The sequence below is a fragment of the Oncorhynchus mykiss genome, chromosome 15, assembly GCF_057628025.1.
Source record: "Oncorhynchus mykiss isolate SJ-2025 chromosome 15, ASM5762802v1, whole genome shotgun sequence".
NCBI classification, from domain to species: domain Eukaryota; kingdom Metazoa; phylum Chordata; class Actinopteri; order Salmoniformes; family Salmonidae; genus Oncorhynchus; species Oncorhynchus mykiss.
Window position 1 is genome coordinate 4,172,501 of NC_143036.1, and position 20,000 is coordinate 4,192,500.

Sequence of the window (20,000 nt, forward strand, 5' to 3'; positions counted from 1 at the left end):
TGTTTGATAAGTCTCTTGTCCGCCACCAGGACGTTCTCAGCGTCCACCACGATGACCTTTCCGTCCCGCGGCCCCACGGCGAAGTTATCGAAGCTCACGTCCAGCAGGTAGAGGGCGAAGTCAAAGTCGTTGTTGGTGAGCTGCTCAGCGATGTCCATCAGCTGTCGGGCCAGGTCGACCCTCTTGTCCCACGGAGCGTTGTAGAAAGACCACAGCTCCTCGCCGACGTAGTTCACCGCCACCACGCGACCACACGCCCCCAGGTACTTGGCGAACGGCCAGCCCTCGTCTGACGGGAAACTCTGCAGGACGCGGGGAGAGGGAGAAGGGATGTGGGTTATTAGAGAAGAAAGGAAAAACAGGTATATGTTGACTAGTGGTTAGAGTGTAGAGGCGGCAGGTAGACTAGTGGTTAGAGTGTAGAGGAGGTAGGTAGTCTAGTGGTTAGAGTGTAGAGGAGGCAGGTAGCCTAGTGGTTAGAATGTAGAGGAGGCAGGTAGTCTAGTGGTTAGAGTGTAGAGGCGGCAGGTAACCTAGTGGTTAGAGTGTAGAGATGGCAGGTAGCCTAGTGGTTAGAGTGTAGAGGAGGCAGGTAGCCTAGTGGTTAGAATGTAGAGGAGGCAGGTAGCCTAGTGGTTAGAGTGTAGAGATGGCAGGTAGCCTAGTGGTTAGAGTGTAGAGGAGGCAGGTAGCCTAGTGGTTAGAGTGTAGAGGCGGCAGGTAGCCTAGTGGTTAGAGTGTTGAGGAGGCAGGTAGCCTAGTGGTTAGAGTGTAGAGATGGCAGGTAGCCTAGTGGTTAGAGTGTAGAGGCGGCAGGTAGCCTAGTGGTTAGAGTGTAGAGGAGGCAGGTAGCCTAGTGGTTAGAATGTAGAGGCGGCAGGTAGCCTAGTGTTAGAGTATAGAGGAGGTAGGTAGTCTAGAGGTTAGAGTGTAGAGGAGGCAGGTAGTCTAGTGGTTAGAGTGTAGAGGAGGCAGGTAGTCTAGTGGTTAGAGTGTAGAGGCGGCAGGTAGACTAGTGGTTAGAGTGTAGAGGAGGCAGGTAGACTAGTGGTTAGAGTTTAGAGGTGGCAGGTAACCTAGTGGTTAGAGTGTAGAGGAGTCAGGTAGTCTAGTGGTTAGAGTGTAGAGGAGGCAGGTAGACTAGTGGTTAGAGTGTAGAGGAGGCAGGTAACCTAGTGGTTAGAGTGTAGAGGAGGCAGGTAGACTAGTGGTTAGAGTGTAGAGGAGGCAGGGTAGCCTAGTGGTTAGAGTGTAGAGGAGGCAGGTAGACTAGTGGTTAGAGTGTAGAGGAGGCAGGTAGCCTAGTGGTTAGAGTGTAGAGGTGGCAGATGGTAGCAGATGTTATTGGTCACATACACATGGTTAGCAGATGTTATTGGTCACATACACATGGTTAGCAGATGTTATTGGTCACATGGTTAGCAGATGTTATTGGTCACATGGTTAGCAGATGTTATTGGTCACATGGTTAGCAGATGTTATTGGTCACATACACATGGTTAGCAGATGTTATTGGTCACATGGTTAGCAGATGTTATTGGTCACATGGTTAGCAGATGTTATTGGTCACATGGTTAGCAGATGTTATTGGTCACATGGTTAGCAGATGTTATTGGTCACATGGTTAGCAGATGTTATTGGTCACATACACATGGTTAGCAGATGTTATTGGTCACATGGTTAGCAGATGTTATTGGTCACATGGTTAGCAGATGTTATTGGTCACATTCACATGGTTAGCAGATGTTATTGGTCACATGGTTAGCAGATGTTATTGGTCACATGGTTAGAAGATGTTATTGGTCACATGGTTAGCAGATGTTAATGGTCACATACACATGTTTAACAGATGTTAATGGTCACATACACATGTTCAGCAGATGTTATTGATCACATACACGTGTTTAACAGATGTTATTGGTCACATGGTTAGCAGATGTTATTGATCACATACAACTGTTCAGCAGATGTTATTGATCACATACACGTGTTTAACAGATGTTATTGGTCACATGGTTAGCAGATGTTATTGATCACATACACGTGTTTAACAGATGTTATTGGTCACATGGTTAGCAGATGTTATTGCTCACATACACATGGTTAGCAGATGTTATTGCTCACATACACATGGTTAGCAGATGTTATTGGTCACATGGTTAGCAGATGTTATTGGTCACATGGTTAGCAGATGTTATTGGTCACATGGTTAGCAGATGTTATTGGTCACATGGTTAGCAGATGTTATTGGTCACATGGTTAGCAGATGTTATTGGTCACATGGTTAGCAGATGTTAATGCGAGTGTAGCGAAATGCTTGTGCTTCTAGTTCTGACAGTGCAGTAATATTTAACAAGGAATCTAACAATTTCCCAACAACTACCTACTACACCCAAATCTAAGTAGGGAGAGATTGAATATGTCAGTAAACACACCAGCCAGCTGGTCAGGCTCTGAGGACGCGGCTGGGGATGCCGTCTGGGCCGGCAGCCTTGTGAGGGTTAACACGTTTAAGGAGAAGGAGAGGCTTCTGTGTGTATTTCGAAGGAATCAGTTTCAATATTGCAGTAAGGCAAACGCAAACACACACACGGCTGAAATGAGTAGAGTTTGAGGCAGCTGTAGTTGGCTGAGTGGGCAGCCCCCTGAGGAACTGGATTGGTTGTCTCATTACAGCTCTTTCTTTTGCTCTCCCTCCCTCTCTATCTCTCTCTCTCTCTCCCTCTGTCTCTCTCTCTCCCTCTGTCTCTCTCTCTCCCTCCGTCTCTCTCTCTCTCTGTCTCTCTCTGTCTCTGTCTCTCTCTCTCCCTCTCTCTCCCTCGGTCTCTCTCTCTCTCTCTCTCTGTCTCTCTCTCTCTCTCTCTCTCTCTCTCTCTCTCTCTCTCTCTCTCTCCCTCTCTCTCTCTCACCTCCCTGTCTCTCTCTCACCGTCTCTCTCTCTCTCTCTGTCTCTCTCTCCCCCTACCCTACCACCCCCCCCACTCACTCACTATACTCCCTCTCTTTTCCTCTCTCTCTCTCTCTCTAACTGTTACACAGCCAAGACTGAATAAAAAAACAACATTTATCGGAGCCCACCTGAGCACTGCCTGCTAGCCACGATACCAGCGTGTTGTATTAAATCACTGTGTGTCTCTGACGGCTGGCATCCATGTCTGTAGCCGGAGACGTTAACAGCAGAGAGAAACTCAAGTGTCATTGCAGGTAGGAGTTAGTTAGTTAGCCTCTCGCCTTACAGCTGTAGCCATCCCAATACCACAGCTATCCATTTGTGGTATCAGGGGAAAGTGATTCATTATTAATGCAGTGTCTCTTGTTCAGACTTTAATGAGGCTTCAATTATTTAAAAACATACATTGTGAAAATGTCATAGTGTGGTGGTGGTGTGTGTTTCGGAGACAGCTGGACTCTTGCCACAGAGCCGGGAATTGTGGGATAGAGGTGGCGCAACTTACTAAACAAATGATTAGTCAGCTAACTGACGATTAGAATGCATTCTGTTCTCTCACTTCACTGCTACCACTCTGTCAAGACTAGTCTGGGGTCACTGGGCTTTTGATAACTCACACTGAAGCTGTTGTAAGATTCCCTTATCGTGAACACACACACACACACACACACACACACACACACACAGACTTGTCCAGCATGACAAATGAGGAGGAAGCCTGTAGAATGTAATGTAGTAACCTAGTAGAGCCTGTAATGTGGTAACCTAGTAGAGCCTGTAATGTGGCAACCTAGTAGAGCCTGTAATGTGGTAACCTAGTAGAGCCTGTAATGTGGTAACCTAGTAGAGCCTGTAATGTGGTAACCTAGTAGAGCCTGTAATGTGGTAACCTAGTAGAGCCTGTAATGTGGTAACCTAGTAGAGCCTGTAATGTGGTAACCTAGTAGAGCCTGTAATGTGGTAACCTAGTAGAGCCTGTAATGTGGTAACCTAGTAGAGCCTGTAATGTGGTAACCTAGTAGAGCCTGTAATGTGGTAACCTAGTAGAGCCTGTAATATGGTAACCTAGTAGAGCCTGTAATGTGGTAACCTAGTAGAGCCTGTAATGTGGTAACCTAGTAGAGCCTGTAATATGGTAACCTAGTAGAGCCTGTAATGTGGTAACCTAGTAGAGCCTGTAATGTGGTAACCTAGTTGATTGAGCCTGTAATGTGTAGAACTAGGTTACTACACGGGTTTGGCTGAAGGTGTTAAATTGTTAATGGCTTAAAAGGCCAATAAAATTGTAAATATCGGTATCATTTTTTTGGGGGGGGGGGGGCAAGCAAAATATCGGACATCGGTATCGGCCAAGAATGTCATATCGGTGCATCACTGGTCTCAACCGATGGCAGGCACAAACACAAACACCTCAGATAATGAACAAAAACTGTCTAAGCAACAACAGTTCTTAGGAAATACGCAAATGGGCAAAAAACATACGGAAGGTTTTGTTGAAATCAAAAGGCTTGTGAACATTGAAATCAAATCAAATTCAACTGATAGTCAGAACAAAATTAGAATGGCCACTCCTTTAAGGCCTAAACTTTACTCAGACTAAATTAAAAAGTGGAATGAATTTCCACCATCCACCCCTTCATGACTATCTATATTTGAATCCACACAAATCACAACATAAAAAGATGGACCAAAGGTTAGAGAACTGTAGTGTGGTAAACTGTATATTACTATGTATAGGAATTAAATTATTATTAATAATTAAACCGTATATTACTATGTATAGGAATACAATTATTATTAATAATTCAACCATATATTACTATGTATAGGAATTAAATTATTATTAATAATTAAACCATATATTACTATGTATAGGAATTAAATTATTATTAATAATTAAACCGTATATTACTATGTATAGGAATACAATTATTATTAATAATTAAACCGTGTATTACTATGTATAGGAATACAATTATTATTAATAATTAAACCATATATTACTATGTATAGGAATACAATTATTATTAATAATTGAACTATATATTACTATGTATAGGAATTAAATTATTATTAATAATTAAACCATATATTACTATGTATAGGAATTAAATTATTATTAATAATTAAACCGTATATTACTATGTATAGGAATTAAATTATTATTAATAATTAAACCATATATTACTATGTATAGGAATACAATTATTATTAATAATTAAACCGTATATTACTATGTATAGGAATTAAATTATTATTAATAATTAAACCGTATATTACTATGTATAGGAATTAAATTATCATTAATAATTAAACCGTATATTACTATGTATAGGAATTAAATTATTATTAATAATTAAACCGTATATTACTATGTATAGGAATTAAATTATTATTAATAATTAAACCGTATATTACTATGTATAGGAATTAAATTATCATTAATAATTAAACCGTATATTACTATGTATAGGAATTACGTTATTATTAATAATTAAACCGTATATTACTATGTATAGGAATTAAATAATTATTAATAATTAAACCGTATATTACTATGTATAGGAATTACATTATTATTAATAATTAAACCGTATATTACTATGTATAGGAATTAAATGATTATTAATAATTAAACCGTATATTACTATGTATAGGAATTACATTATTATTAATAATTAAACCATATATTACTATGTATAGAAATTACGTTATTATTAATAATTAAACCGTATATTACTATGTATAGGAATTACATTATTATTAATAATTAAACCATATATTACTATGTATAGAAATTACGTTATTATTAATAATTAAACCGTATATTACTATGTATAGGAATTGATGCACGGACGGGTTTTTACTTTACCCTCTATGATGGTATTTGAATGTTTGGTTTGTTAAATGTGATACACAGTGTGTAACGTCCATTTTTATAGTTTTATAGTTACCGATACATGAGTCACCTGCCTTCCACAAAGACCTAGCCCCATCCCCGGTGACTGAAGGAGCTGATTGGTTGTTGCTCGACCACTAGCCCCATCCCCGGTGACTGAAGGAGCTGATTGGTTGTTTCCTCGACCACTAGACACTCTCGGTTACTGAAGGAGCTGATTGGTTGTTGCTCGACCACTAGACACTCCCGGTGACTGAAGGAGCTGATTGGTTGTTGCTCGACCACTAGACACTCCCGGTTACTGAAGGAGCTTATTGGTTGTTGCTCGACCACGAGACAGATTGTTTACAGACAGATTATTTCACTTATAATTCACTGAATCACTATTCCAGTGGGTCAGAAATGTACATACACTAAGTTGACTGTGCCTTTAAACAGCTTGGAAAATTCCAGAAAATGATGTCATGGCTTTAGAAGCTTCTGATAGGCTAATTGACATAATTTGAGTCAATTGGAGGTGTACCTGTGGATGTATTTCAAGACCTACCTCCAAACTCAGGGCCTCTTTGCTTGACATCATGGGAAAATCAAAAGAAATCAGCCAAGACCTCAGAAAAAAAGATTATAGACCTCCACAAGTCTGGTTCATCCTTGGGAGCAATTTCCAAATGCCTGAAGGTACCACGTTCATCTGTACAAACAATAGTACGCAAGTATAAACACCATGGGACCACGCAGCCGTCATACCGCTCAGGAAGGAGACACGTTCTGTCTCCTAGAGACTAATATAATTTGGTGTGAAAAGTGCAAATCAATCCCAGAACAACAGCAAAGGACCTTGTGAAGATGCTGGAGGAACCAGGTACAAAAGTATCTATATCCACAGTAAAACGAGTCCTATATTGACATAACCTGAAAGGCCGTTCAGCAAGGAAGAAGCCACTGCTCCAGAACTGCCATAAAAAAAGCCAGACTACGGTTTGCAACTACACATGAGGACAAAGATCGTACTTTTTGGAGAAATGTCCTCTGGTCTGATGAAAAAAAAATAGAACTGTTTGGCCATAATGACCATCGTTATTTCTGGAGGAAAAATAGGGAGGCTTGCAAGCCGAAGAACACCATCCCAACCGTGAAGTACGGGGGTGGCAGCATCATGTTGTGGGGGTGCTTTGCTGCAGGAGGGACTGGTGCAATTCACAAAATAGATGGCATCAGGAGGGAGGAAATTCATGTGGATATATTGAAGCAACATCTCAAGACATCAGGAGGTTAAAGCTTGGTCGCAAATGGGTCTTCCAAATGGACAATGACCCCAAGCATACTTCCAAAGTTGTGGCAAAATGGCTTAAGGACAACAAAGTCAAGGTATTGGAGTGGCCATCACAAAGCCCTGACCTCAATCACATAGAAAATATGTGGACAGAAATGAAAAAGTGTGAGCGATCAAGGAGGCCTACAAACCTGACTCAGTTATACCAGCTCTGTCAGGAGGAATGGGCTAAAATGCAACCAACTTATTGTGGGAAGCTTGTGGAAGGCTACCCAAAACGTTTGACCCAAGTTAAACAATTTAAAGGCATTGCTACCAAATACTAATTGAGTGTATGTAAACTTCTGACTCACTGGGAATGTGATGAAAGAAATAAAAGCTGAAATAAACAATTCTTCCTACTATTATTATGACCTTTCACATTATTAAAATAAAGTGGTGATCCTAACTGACCTAAAACAGGGCATTTTTTACTAGGATTAAATGTCAGGAATTGTGAAAAACTGAATTTAAATGTACTTGGCTACGGTTTATGTAAACTTCTGACTTGAATTGTTTATTGTGAATAGCCCACTAGTTTTAAGGGAAAAAAAAGAGAGGCCATATCACCCAGAAATAGCATGAGGACAATAGTAAGGTCTCAATAGTATACCAGTATCCTGTTCCCAACACACCCACCGTTACTGCTGTTGACATGGAATCAGTATCCTGTCTCCAACACACCCACCGCTACTGCTGTTGCCATGGAGTCAGTATCCTGTCCCCAACACACCCACCGCTACTGCTGTTGCAATGGAGTCAGTATCCTGTCCCCAACACACCCACCATTACTGCTGTTGCCATGGAGTCAGTATCATGTCTCCAACACACCCACCGCTACTGCTGTTGCCATGGAGTCAGTATCCTGTCCCCAACACACCCACCAATACTGCTGTTTCCATGAAGTCAGTATCCTGTCCCCAACACACCCACCGCTACTGCTGTTGCCATGGAGTTAGTATCCTGTCCCCAACACACCCACCGTTACTGCTGTTGCCATGGAGTCAGTATCCTGTCCCCAACACACCCACCATTACTGCTGTTGTCATGGAGTCAGTATCCTGTCCCCAACACACCCACCATTACTGCTGTTGTCATGGAGTCAGTATCCTGTCCCCAACACACCCACCGCTACTGCTGTTGCCATGGAGTCAGTATCCTGTCCCCAACACATCCACCATTACTGCTGTTTCCATGGAGTCAGTATCCTGTCCCCAACACACCCACCGCTACTGCTGTTGCCATGCAGTCAGTATCCTGTCCCCAACACACCCACCATTACTGCTGTTGCCATGGAGTCAGTATCATGTCTCCAACACACCCACCGCTACTGCTGTTGCCATGGAGTCAGTATCTTGTCCCCAACACACCCACCAATACTGCTGTTTCCATGGAGTCAGTATCCTGTCCCCAACACAACCACCGCTACTGCTGTTGCCATGGAGTCAGTATCCTGTCCCCAACACACCCACCGTTACTGCTGTTGCCATGGAGTCAGTATCCTGTCCCCAACACACCCACCATTACTGCTGTTGTCATGGAGTCAGTATCCTGTCCCCAACACACCCACCATTACTGCTGTTGTCATGGAGTCAGTATCCTGTCCCCAACACACCCACCGCTACTGCTGTTGCCATGGAGTCAGTATCCTGTCTCCAACACACCCACCATTACTGCTGTTGTCATGGAGTCAGTATCCTGTCCCCAACACACCCACCATTACTGCTGTTGTCATGGAGTCAGTATCCTGTCCCCAACACACCCACCATTACTGCTGTTGCCATGGAGTCAGTATCCTGTTCCCAACACACCCATCGTTACTGCTGTTGCCATGGAGTCAGATCTTTATCAACTAGTGTGTTTGTTGCTGAAAGTAACTTAGCTCACTAACTCAGAAATAATCCTGCCCTGTAAATACCCCCAGGCTAGAGAGAGAGAGAGAGAGAGAGAGAGAGAAAGGGTGAGATATTGAGAGAAAGCAGAGAGAGAGAGAGAGAGAGAGAGAGAGAGAGAGAGAGAGAGAGACATACAAAGAGAGAGAGATAGAGAGAGAGAGAGAGAGAGAGAGAGAGAGATAAAGAAGAGAGACACAGAGAGACACAGAGAGACACAGACAGAGAGAGCTAAAGAATGAGAGAACAGGAGAGAAAGTGTTCCCCTTCCCCCTTTCAGACCCTCAGTCATGCGTTGTAACATTTTAACAGGACAGCCAGTGACCTGCCTGCTAAAAATGTCTCTCCTTTGTTGCCAGTCTGCTGCTTTGTCAATGAGCAGAGAGAGACCGGCTACATCACTTCACGAGGAGAAAGGAGGAGAGATAAAGAGTGTGAAGGAGAGAGAGAGAGCGAGAGAGAGAGAGAGAGAGAGAGAGGAGAGTGTGAAGGAGAGAGATAGAGAGAGAGAGAGAGAGAGAGAGAGAGGAGAGTGAAGGAGAGAGAGAGAGGAGAGTGTGAAGGAGAGAGAGGGGAGAGTGTGAAGGAGAGAGAGAGAGGAGAGAGAGAGGAGAGTGTGAAGGAGAGAGAGAGGGGAGAGTGTGAAGGAGAGAGAGAGAGGAGAGTGTGAAGGAGAGAGAGAGAGGAGAGTGAAGGAGCGAGAGAGGAGAGTGTGAAGGAGAGAGAAAGAGAGGAGAGTGTGAAGGAGAGAGAGGGGAGAGTGTGAAGGAGAGAGAGAGAGGAGAGAGAGAGGAGATGAATAAAGGAGAGAGAGAGAGGAGAGTGTGAAGGAGAGAGAGAGGAGAGTGTGAAGGAGAGAGAGAGAGGAGAGTGTGAAGGAGAGAGAGGGGAGAGTGTGAAGGAGAGAGAGGGGAGAGTGTGAAGGAGAGAGAGAGAGGAGAGAGAGAGGAGAGGAATGAAGGAGAGAGAGAGAGAGGAGAGTGTGAAGGAGAGAGAGAGAGAGAGAGAGGAGAGTGTGAAGGAGAGAGAGGGGAGAGTGTGAAGGAGAGAGAGAGGAGAGAGAGAGGAGTGTGAAGGAGAGAGAGGGGAGAGTGTGAAGGAGAGAGAGAGAGGAGAGTGTGAAGGAGAAAGAGAGGAGAGTGTGAAGGAGAGAGAGAGGAGAGTGTGAAGGAGAGAGAGAGAGGAGAGAGAGAGGAGAGGAATGAAGGAGAGAGAGAGAGGAGAGTGTGAAGGAGAGAGAGAGAGGAGAGTGTGAAGGAGAGAGAGAGAGGAGTGTGAAGGAGAGAGAGAGAGGAGTGTGAAGGAGAGAGAGAGGAGAGTGTGAAGGAGAGAGAGAGAGGACTGTGAAGGAGAGAGAGAGAGGACTGTGAAGGAGAGAGAGAGGAGTGTGAAGGAGAGAGAGAGAGGACTGTGAAGGAGAGAGAGAGGAGTGTGAAGGAGAGAGAGAGAGAGGACTGTGAAGGAGAGAGAGGATAGGCGAAGGAGAGAGAGAGGAGAGTGTGAAGGAGAGAGAGAGGAGAGTTTGAAGGACAGAGAGAGAGGAGAGTGTGAAGGAGAGAGAGAGAGAGGAGTGTGAAGGAGAGAGAGGAGAGTGTGAAGGAGAGAGAGAGAGGAGAGTGTGAAGGAGAGAGAGAGAGGAGAGTGTGAAGGAGAGAGAGAGAGGAGAGTGTGAAGGAGAGAGAGAGGAGTGGAATGAAGGAGAGAGAAAGGAGTGGAATGAAGGAGAGAGAGATTGAGGGTGGGGTTAATGGGAGCCTAATATTACAGCCAGTGTATTTTGTCTCCCTCTCAGAATTGAAAAGCCAGTCTGAGATCATACTTATGTCTGACTCCTGTTCTGATGCTCCTCTTCTCTTCAGTGAAATGTTAGGGAGGAAGGATGTACAGATTGCCGAGGGACTGATTTCCTCTCCCCTATCTCCTAGGAGTAGTGGGTTACAGCCAGGGGGAACTTAATAACGTTGTTTTTCAGTCCCACAAAAAAAACGCAACAAAGGGCCCATGCAAAGCCCTCACTGTCACTCAGAAACGTATTCCAGGGTCTGTCATCTGGAAACCTTAATCAGTGTGTGTAGGCTCCCTCCCCCTCCCCCTCCGAAGCATAGGCTCCCTCCCCCTCCCCCTCCGAAGCATAGGCTACTGACGTTACAAGTCCCTCCCCCTCCGAAGCATAGGCTACTGACGTTACAAGTCCCTCCCCCTCCGAAGCATAGGCTACTGACGTTACAAGTCCCTCCCCCTCCGAAGCATAGGCTACTGACGTTACAAGTCCCTCCCCCTCCCCCTCCGAAGCATAGGCTACTGACGTTACAAGTCCCTCCCCCTCCGAAGCATAGGCTACTGACGTTACAAGTCCCTCCCCCTCCGAAGCATAGGCTACTGACGTTACAAGTCCCTCCCCCTCCGAAGCATAGGCTACTGACGTTACAAGTCCCTCTCCCTCCAAAGCATAGGCTACTGACGTTACAAGTCCCTCCCCCTACAAAGCATAGGCTACTGACGTTACAAGCCCCTCCCCCTCCGAAGCATAGGCTACTGACGTTACAAGTCCCTCCCCCTCCAAAGCATAGGCTACTGACGTTACAAGTCCCTCCCCCTCCGAAGCATAGGCTACTGACGTTACAAGTCCCTCCCCCTCCAAAGCATAGGCTACTGACGTTACAAGTCCCTCCCCCTCCGAAGCATAGGCTACTGACGTTACAAGTCCCTCCCCCTCCGAAGCATAGGCTACTGACGTTACAAGTCCCTCCCCCTCCAAAGCATAGGCTACTGACGTTACAAGTCCCTCCCCCTCCGAAGCATAGGCTACTGACGTTACAAGTCCCTCCCCCTCCGAAGCATAGGCTACTGACATTACAAGTCCCTCCCCCTCCGAAGCATAGGCTACTGACGTTACAAGTCCCTCTCCCTCCAAAGCATAGGCTACTGACGTTACAAGTCCCTCCCCCTACAAAGCATAGGCTACTGACGTTACAAGCCCCTCCCCCTCCGAAGCATAGGCTACTGACGTTACAAGTCCCTCCCCCTCCAAAGCATAGGCTACTGACGTTACAAGTCCCTCCCCCTCCAAAACACAGACTACTGACGTCAGAAACGCTGAAAAGGTAGAAATTGCAAATGAAACATTCCAGTGTGTTTGAGTCCCGTTGTGTGTTTGAGTCCCGTTGTGTGTTTTGAGTCCCGTTGTGTGTTTTGAGTCCCGTTGTGTGTTTGAGTCCCGTTGTGTGTTTTGAGTCCCGTTGTGTGTTTTGAGTCCCGTTGTGTGTTTTGAGTCCCGTTGTGTGTTTTGAGTCCCGTTGTGTGTTTGAGTCCCGTTGTGTGTTTTGAGTCCCGTTGTGGCCTTACATAATGGCCTGGTCCCGTGAATCAATGAAAAGAGCCTTCGCGCTCTGCTAAAGAGATGTACGATATGCAGTGAAGCTTCACCAAGAAACTTCCGGTGGTTTTACTGCCAGCGGGTGAGTAATACAGTAGAACACAGCTGCAGAGCTGTGGTAGTCGTTCTCTCTACGACACAAGACGCATGGCTCGGCTAAGTCAAGACGACAAAAAACGTTTTTTTTGTTTTTAAAGAAACAATGAACGAGACAACATTTTATATAAAAAAATCTAAGTAGGCTACATATTTTATTAAATCGATAAGTCCTTGGTTATGCTAATAATTAGAAGGCTAGGCTAAGTATAGTGAACATTTGGCCTGGACTCCGTGTGTGTGTGTGTGTGTGTGTGTGTGTGTGTGTGTGTGTGTGTGTCCGTGTGTGTGTTTCCATGTGTGTGTGTCCCACCCCTAATTATACATAGGCCGAAAGTGAACCCTCAATCCACAACAATGTGACGAACACAAAACTCAGGTCACTACAGACCAGGGTAAATTAGCAGTTAGCCTCCAGGCAGTCAGGCCCAGTGTGCGTCCTGTGTTCAGCAGCTAACAGTCTGCTGTTATAAAACCAAGGAACAGGGCGTGGTGGAATTCTCTGCTTTCCTCCCCTCGTCAAACCCTCCAGGTGAGGACGAGTTAGGACAGGAACAGGAAGGGCATAGCCAGTAGAACACAGGGAGTTCAAAACTCACAGCAGAGTACCCCACAAGTCTATGTGTGTGTGTGTGTGTGTGTGTGTGTGTGTGTGTGTGTGTGTGTGTGTGTGTGTGTGTGTGTGTTATATACACTAGTGGTGCGGTTGTGGGTTGAATAAAAGAAAACATTCAAAATCCATAAAATGCATCATATCTATACGCTACATTGAGTTCTTCTGACATGATTTAACTGCACGCACAGCGCCAAATGCTTTGGGAACGAGGACAGAAACATAAGAAGTTCGCGTCGACCCACGGAGGCAACAAAAAAGGGAAACAATGTCAGAGTTCATTTCAATAAGAGAAAAGCTGCGAAATGGAGAGTTGAAAACAAAGAGACGGGAGGACCAGAACGGTCAGGTTTAGAGACGGGAGGACCAGAACGGTCAGGTTTGGAGACGGGAGGACCAGAACGGTCAGGTTTAGAGACGGGAGGACCAGAACGGTCAGGTTTAGAGACGGGAGGACCAGAACGGTCAGGTTTGGAGACGGGAGGACCAGAACGGTCAGGTTTAGAGACGGGAGGACCAGAACGGTCAGGTTTAGAGACGGGAGGACCAGAACGGTCAGGTTTGGAGACGGGAGGACCAGAACGGTCAGGTTTAGAGACGGGAGGACCAGAACGGTCAGGTTTAGAGACGGGACAGTCAGGTTTGGAGACGGGACAGTCAGGTTTGGAGACGGGACAGTCAGGTTTAGAGACGGGACAGTCAGGTTTAGAGACGGGACAGTCATGTTTCATGTTTAGAGATGGGACAGTCATGTTTAGAGACGGGACAGTCATGTTTAGAGACGGGACAGTCATGTTTAGAGACGGGACAGTCATGTTTAGAGACGGGACAGTCAGGTTTAGAGACGGGACAGTCATGTTTCATGTTTAGAGACGGGACAGTCAGGTTTAGAGACGGGACAGTCAGGTTTAGAGACGGGACAGTCAGGTTTAGAGACGGGACAGTCAGGTTTAGAGACGGGACAGTCATGTTTGGAGACGGGACATTCATGTTTAGAGACGGGACAGTCATGTTTGGAGACGGGACAGTCAGGTTTGGAGACGGGACAGTCATGTTTGGAGACGGGACAGTCATGTTTGGAGACGGGACAGTCATGTTTAGAGACGGGACAATCATGTTTAGAGACGGGACAGTCATGTTTGGAGACGGGACAGTCAGGTTTGGAGACGGGACAGTCAGGTTTAGAGACGGGACAGTCAGGTTTGGAGACGGGACAGTCAGGTTTGGAGACGGGACAGTCAGGTTTAGAGACGGGACAGTCAGGTTTAGAGACGGGACAGTCAGGTTTGGAGACGGGACAGTCAGGTTTAGAGACGGGACAGTCAGGTTTAGAGACGGGACAGTCAGGTTTGGAGACGGGACAGTTTGGAGACGGGACAGTATGGAGACGGGACAGTTTGGAGACGGGACAGTCAGGTTTGGAGACGGGACAGTTTGGAGACGGGACAGTTTGGAGACGGGACAGTCAGGTTTGGAGACGGGACAGTCAGGTTTAGAGACGGGACAGTCAGGTTTGGAGACGGGACAGTCAGGTTTGGAGACGGGACAGTTTGGAGACGGGACAGTATGGAGACGGGACAGTCAGGTTTGGAGACGGGACAGTTTGGAGACGGGACAGTTTGGAGACGGGACAGTTTGGAGACGGGACAGTCAGGTTTGGAGACGGGACAGTCAGGTTTAGAGACGGGACAGTCATGTTTAGAGACGGGACAGTCAGGTTTGGAGACGGGACAGTCAGGTTTAGAGACGGGACAGTCAGGTTTAGAGACGGGACAGTCAGGTTTAGAGACGGGACAGTCAGGTTTAGAGACGGGACAGTCAGGTTTAGAGACGGGACAGTTATGTTTGGAGACGGGACAGTCATATTTGGAGACGGGACAGTTTGGAGACGGGACAGTTTGGAGACGGGACAGTTTGGAGACGGGACAGTCAGGTTTGGAGACGGGACAGTCAGGTTTGGAGACGGGACAGTCAGGTTTGGAGACGGGACAGTTTGGAGACGGGACAGTTTGGAGACGGGACAGTCAGGTTTGGAGACGGGACAGTCAGGTTTGGAGACGGGACAGTCAGGTTTGGAGACGGGACAGTTTGGAGATGGGACAGTTTGGAGACGGGACAGTTTGGAGACGGGACAGTTTGGAGACGGGACAGTCAGGTTTGGAGACGGGACAGTCAGGTTTGGAGACGGGACAGTCAGGTTTGGAGACGGGACAGTCAGGTTTGGAGATGGGAGGGCCAGAACAGCCATGTTTTATTTTTTACATTTTATTTCACCTTTATTTAACCAGGTAGGCTAGTTGAGAACAAGTTCTCATTTACAACTGCAACCTGGAAAAGATAAAGCATAGCAGTGTGAACAGACAACAACACAGAGTTACACATGGAGTAAACAATGTTTGGAGAAGGGAGGGCCAGAACAGCCATGTTTGGAGAAGGGAGGGCCAGAACAGCCATGTTTGTAGAAGGGAGGGCCAGAACAGCCATGTTTGGAGAAGGGAGGGCCAGAACAGTCATGTTTGGAGAAGGGAGGGCCAGAACAGTCATGTTTGGAGAAGGGAGGGCCAGAACAGTCATGTTTGGAGAAGGGAGGGCCAGAACAGTCATGTTTGGAGAAGGGAGGGCCAGAACAGTCATGTTTGGAGAAGGGAGGGCCAGAACAGTCATAAAAGAGAATGATAGCAGCTACTTCAAAAAGGCACGTCAAAGGAAAATTATTGTTTTGTTTCGAAACTTCTATGGAGTCTTGCAGCAGAAGGGTTGATGGGGGGGTGAGAGAGAGAGAGAGACAGAGAGAAGCATCTTAATAAGAGTTTGTTCTTAACCGACTTGCCTACTTAAATAAAGGTAAAATAAAATTAAAATAAATGAATAAACATGGCTCAGCTAGCTAGGTAAAGTAACAAGGCTCAGCTAGCTAGGTAAAGTAACAAGGCTCAGCTAGCTAGGTAAAGTAACAAGGCTCAGCTAGCTAGGTAACAAGGCTAAGCTAGCTAGGTAAAGTAACAAGGCTCAGCTAGCTAGGTAAAGTAACAAGGCTCAGCTAGCTAGGTAACAAGGCTAAGCTAGCTAGGTAAAGTAACAAGGCTCAGCTAGCTAGGTAAAGTAACAAGGCTCAGCTAGCTAGGTAAAGTAACAAGGCTCAGCTAGCTAGATAAAGTAACAAGGCTCAGCTAGCTAGGTAACAAGGCTAAGCTAGCTAGGTAAAGTAACAAGGCTCAGCTAGCTAGGTAAAGTAACAAGGCTCAGCTAGCTAGGTAACAAGGCTAAGCTAGCTAGGTAAAGTAACAAGGCTCAGCTAGCTAGGTAACAAGGCTAAGCTAGCTAGGTAAAGTAACAAGGCTCAGCTAGCTAGCTAAAGTAACAAGGCTCAGCTAGCTAGGTAACAAGGCTAAGCTAGCTAGGTAAAGTAACAAGGCTCAGCTAGCTAGGTAAAGTAACAAGGCTCAGCTAGCTAGGTAAAGTAACAAGGCTCAGCTAGCTAGCTAAAGTAACAAGGCTCAGCTAGCTAGGTAAAGTAACAAGGCTCAGCTAGCTAGGTAAAGTAACAAGGCTCAGCTAGCTAGGTAAAGTAACAAGGCTCAGCTAGCTAGCTAAAGTAACAAGGCTCAGCTAGCTAGGTAACAAGGCTAAGCTAGCTAGGTAAAGTAACAAGGCTCAGCTAGCTAGGTAAAGTAACAAGGCTCAGCTAGCTAGGTAACAAGGCTAAGCTAGCTAGGTAAAGTAACAAGGCTCAGCTAGCTAGGTAAAGTAACAAGGCTCAGCTAGCTAGGTAACAAGGCTAAGCTAGCTAGGTAAAGTAACAAGGCTCAGCTAGCTAGGTAACAAGGCTAAGCTAGCTAGGTAAAGTAACAAGGCTCAGCTAGCTAGGTAACAAGGCTAAGCTAGCTAGGTAAAGTAACAAGGCTCAGCTAGCTAGGTAACAAGGCTAAGCTAGCTAGGTAAAGTAACAAGGCTCAGCTAGCTAGCTAAAGTAACAAGGCTCAGCTAGCTAGGTAACAAGGCTAAGCTAGCTAGGTAAAGTAACAAGGCTCAGCTAGCTAGGTAAAGTAACAAGGCTCAGCTAGCTAGGTAAAGTAACAAGGCTCAGCTAGCTAGCTAAAGTAACAAGGCTCAGCTAGCTAGGTAAAGTAACAAGGCTCAGCTAGCTAGGTAAAGTAACAAGGCTCAGCTAGCTAGCTAAAGTAACAAGGCTCAGCTAGCTAGCTAAAGTAACAAGGCTCAGCTAGCTAGGTAACAAGGCTAAGCTAGCTAGGTAAAGTAACAAGGCTCAGCTAGCTAGGTAAAGTAACAAGGCTCAGCTAGCTAGGTAACAAGGCTAAGCTAGCTAGGTAAAGTAACAAGGCTCAGCTAGCTAGGTAAAGTAACAAGGCTCAGCTAGCTAGGTAACAAGGCTAAGCTAGCTAGGTAAAGTAACAAGGCTCAGCTAGCTAGGTAACAAGGCTAAGCTAGCTAGGTAAAGTAACAAGGCTCAGCTAGCTAGGTAACAAGGCTAAGCTAGCTAGGTAAAGTAACAAGGCTCAGCTAGCTAGGTAACAAGGCTAAGCTAGCTAGGTAAAGTAACAAGGCTCAGCTAGCTAGCTAAAGTAACAAGGCTCAGCTAGCTAGGTAACAAGGCTAAGCTAGCTAGGTAAAGTAACAAGGCTCAGCTAGCTAGGTAAAGTAACAAGGCTCAGCTAGCTAGGTAAAGTAACAAGGCTCAGCTAGCTAGCTAAAGTAACAAGGCTCAGCTAGCTAGGTAAAGTAACAAGGCTCAGCTAGCTAGGTAAAGTAACAAGGCTCAGCTAGCTAGGTAAAGTAACAAGGCTCAGCTAGCTAGCTAAAGTAACAAGGCTCAGCTAGCTAGGTAACAAGGCTAAGCTAGCTAGGTAAAGTAACAAGGCTCAGCTAGCTAGGTAAAGTAACAAGGCTCAGCTAGCTAGGTAAAGTAACAAGGCTCAGCTAGCTAGGTAAAGTAACAAGGCTCAGCTAGCTAGGTAACAAGGCTAAGCTAGCTAGGTAAAGTAACAAGGCTCAGCTAGCTAGGTAAAGTAACAAGGCTCAGCTAGCTAGCTAAAGTAACAAGGCTCAGCTAGCTAGCTAAAGTAACAAGGCTAATTGAGGCTATTTTGCTGAGCTCCCCATCCTGGTCTACATCAACTCCAGTCATTTGAAACAACAGTCTACCTGTTGGTTGATCACTGTAGCCTACTCCTCATTTAGACAACTTAATTCCTTAATAAATTGTAATTTATTTTCCTCTCCCACAACAAATGGAGCCTCTGAATGTAGTGCTGCTCTGATTGGCCGACAATAACAACAAGCTACAGGTCTGACAGGTGTGTAGGCTACCAGTACTCATCAGAACTGTCATGAAACTGTCCTTTTAGTAAAATGTCCAACGTCTCTTCTTGTAGGCTATGTAGCAATGCAACAGATGCTTTTTTAAAATAAAAAATTAATTAATTAAAAAGAGACTTGCTAGCTGGCTTAGCTACTCTCCCAAGTAATCGAATTCCAACATCCTTTCAGATATTCAATTAACCTTGTCCATTACTGATGTCAACTGCATTGAAGTGTTCATCGATTTATGATATTATTCAGCTGAGCAAGGGTTTATTTGGTCCCTCTAATTATCTTACCTTGCCCTCCCAGAGGACCTGAGCACCTAGGACCATGCCTCAGGACTACCTGACATGATGACTCCTTGCTGTCCCCAGTCCACCTGGTCGTGCTGCTGCTCCAGTTTCAACTGTTCTGCCTGCGGCTCTGGAACCCTGACCTGTTCACCCGACGTGCTACCTTGTCCCATACCTGCTGTTTTTCCACTCACTCACTCAACCTCTGGATGTTCAGCTATGAAAAGCCAACTGACATGTACTCCTGAAGTACTGACCTGTTGCACCCTCTACGACCCGGCACAGCCAGAAGAGGACTGGCCACCCCTCATAGCCTGGTTCCTCTCTACCCAGTACAGCCAGAAGAGGACTGGCCACCCCTTATAGCCTGGTTCCTCTCTACCCAGTACAGCCAGAAGAGGACTGGCCACCCCTCATAGCCTGGTTCCTCTCTACCCAGTACAGCCAGAAGAGGACTGGCCACCCCTTATAGCCTGGTTCCTCTCTACCCAGTACAGCCAGAAGAGGACTAGCCACCCCTCCTGAGAGCCTGGTTCCTCTCTAGGTTTCTTCCTAGGTTTTGGCCTTTCTATGAAGTTTTTCCTAGCCACAGTGCTTCTACACCTGCATTGCTTGCTGTTTGGGGTTTTAGGCTGGGTTTCTGTACAGCACACAGACATCAGCTGATGTACGAAGGGCTATATAAATAAATGTGATTGATTGAAATGTGATCAATGACAGAAGAGGAACTGCATGCATGGAATTATTATACAAGTGGACTACCAAAATGTCAAAAAAACATATTTTAGGCTTAAAATAATTTACATTTGAAATAATCTATCCTGTTGAAAAAGTGTTCCCCTGTCTCCCACTGCACAGCGCATTTTCTACTGGCAGGTCAGGGTGCGGGCCGAATGTGTTATCATCAAATGAACAAACATTATTAACACAGACACACCGGATGGAGATTAAAAAAACACGTCAGTAACACTGAATTACACAGCCCTGAAAGAGCCTCGAAATGAATGAGGCTCCAGCTGTATGACTGAAAGGTGAGATCCTTGTATGGTAACCTGTCAGCTCCTTAAACACTTGGCTGTTTCACCCTCTTAACTTCTACATTGACCTTGTGATTGTGTGTGTGTGTGTGATAGTGTGTGTGTGTGTGTGTGTGTGTGTGTGTGTGTGTGTGTGTGTGTGTGTGATAGTGTGTGTGTGTGTGTGATAGTGTGTGTGTGTGTGTGTGTGTGTGATAGTGTGTGTGTGTG

At 45.6% G+C, this 20,000-nt stretch overlaps 1 protein-coding gene across 1 annotated transcript in view; it reads right to left on the minus strand.

Moving 5' to 3' along the window:
• Positions 1-20,000, minus strand: part of LOC110489523 (divergent protein kinase domain 2A) — a 101,080-nt gene that overhangs the window by 14,077 nt on the left and 67,003 nt on the right. The window contains exon 3 of the mRNA XM_090199060.1: positions 1-302. This exon is cut by the window's left edge and continues 2 nt beyond it. Coding sequence (XP_090055186.1) covers positions 1-302 — 302 coding nt within the window. The remainder of the gene's footprint in view (positions 303-20,000) is intronic.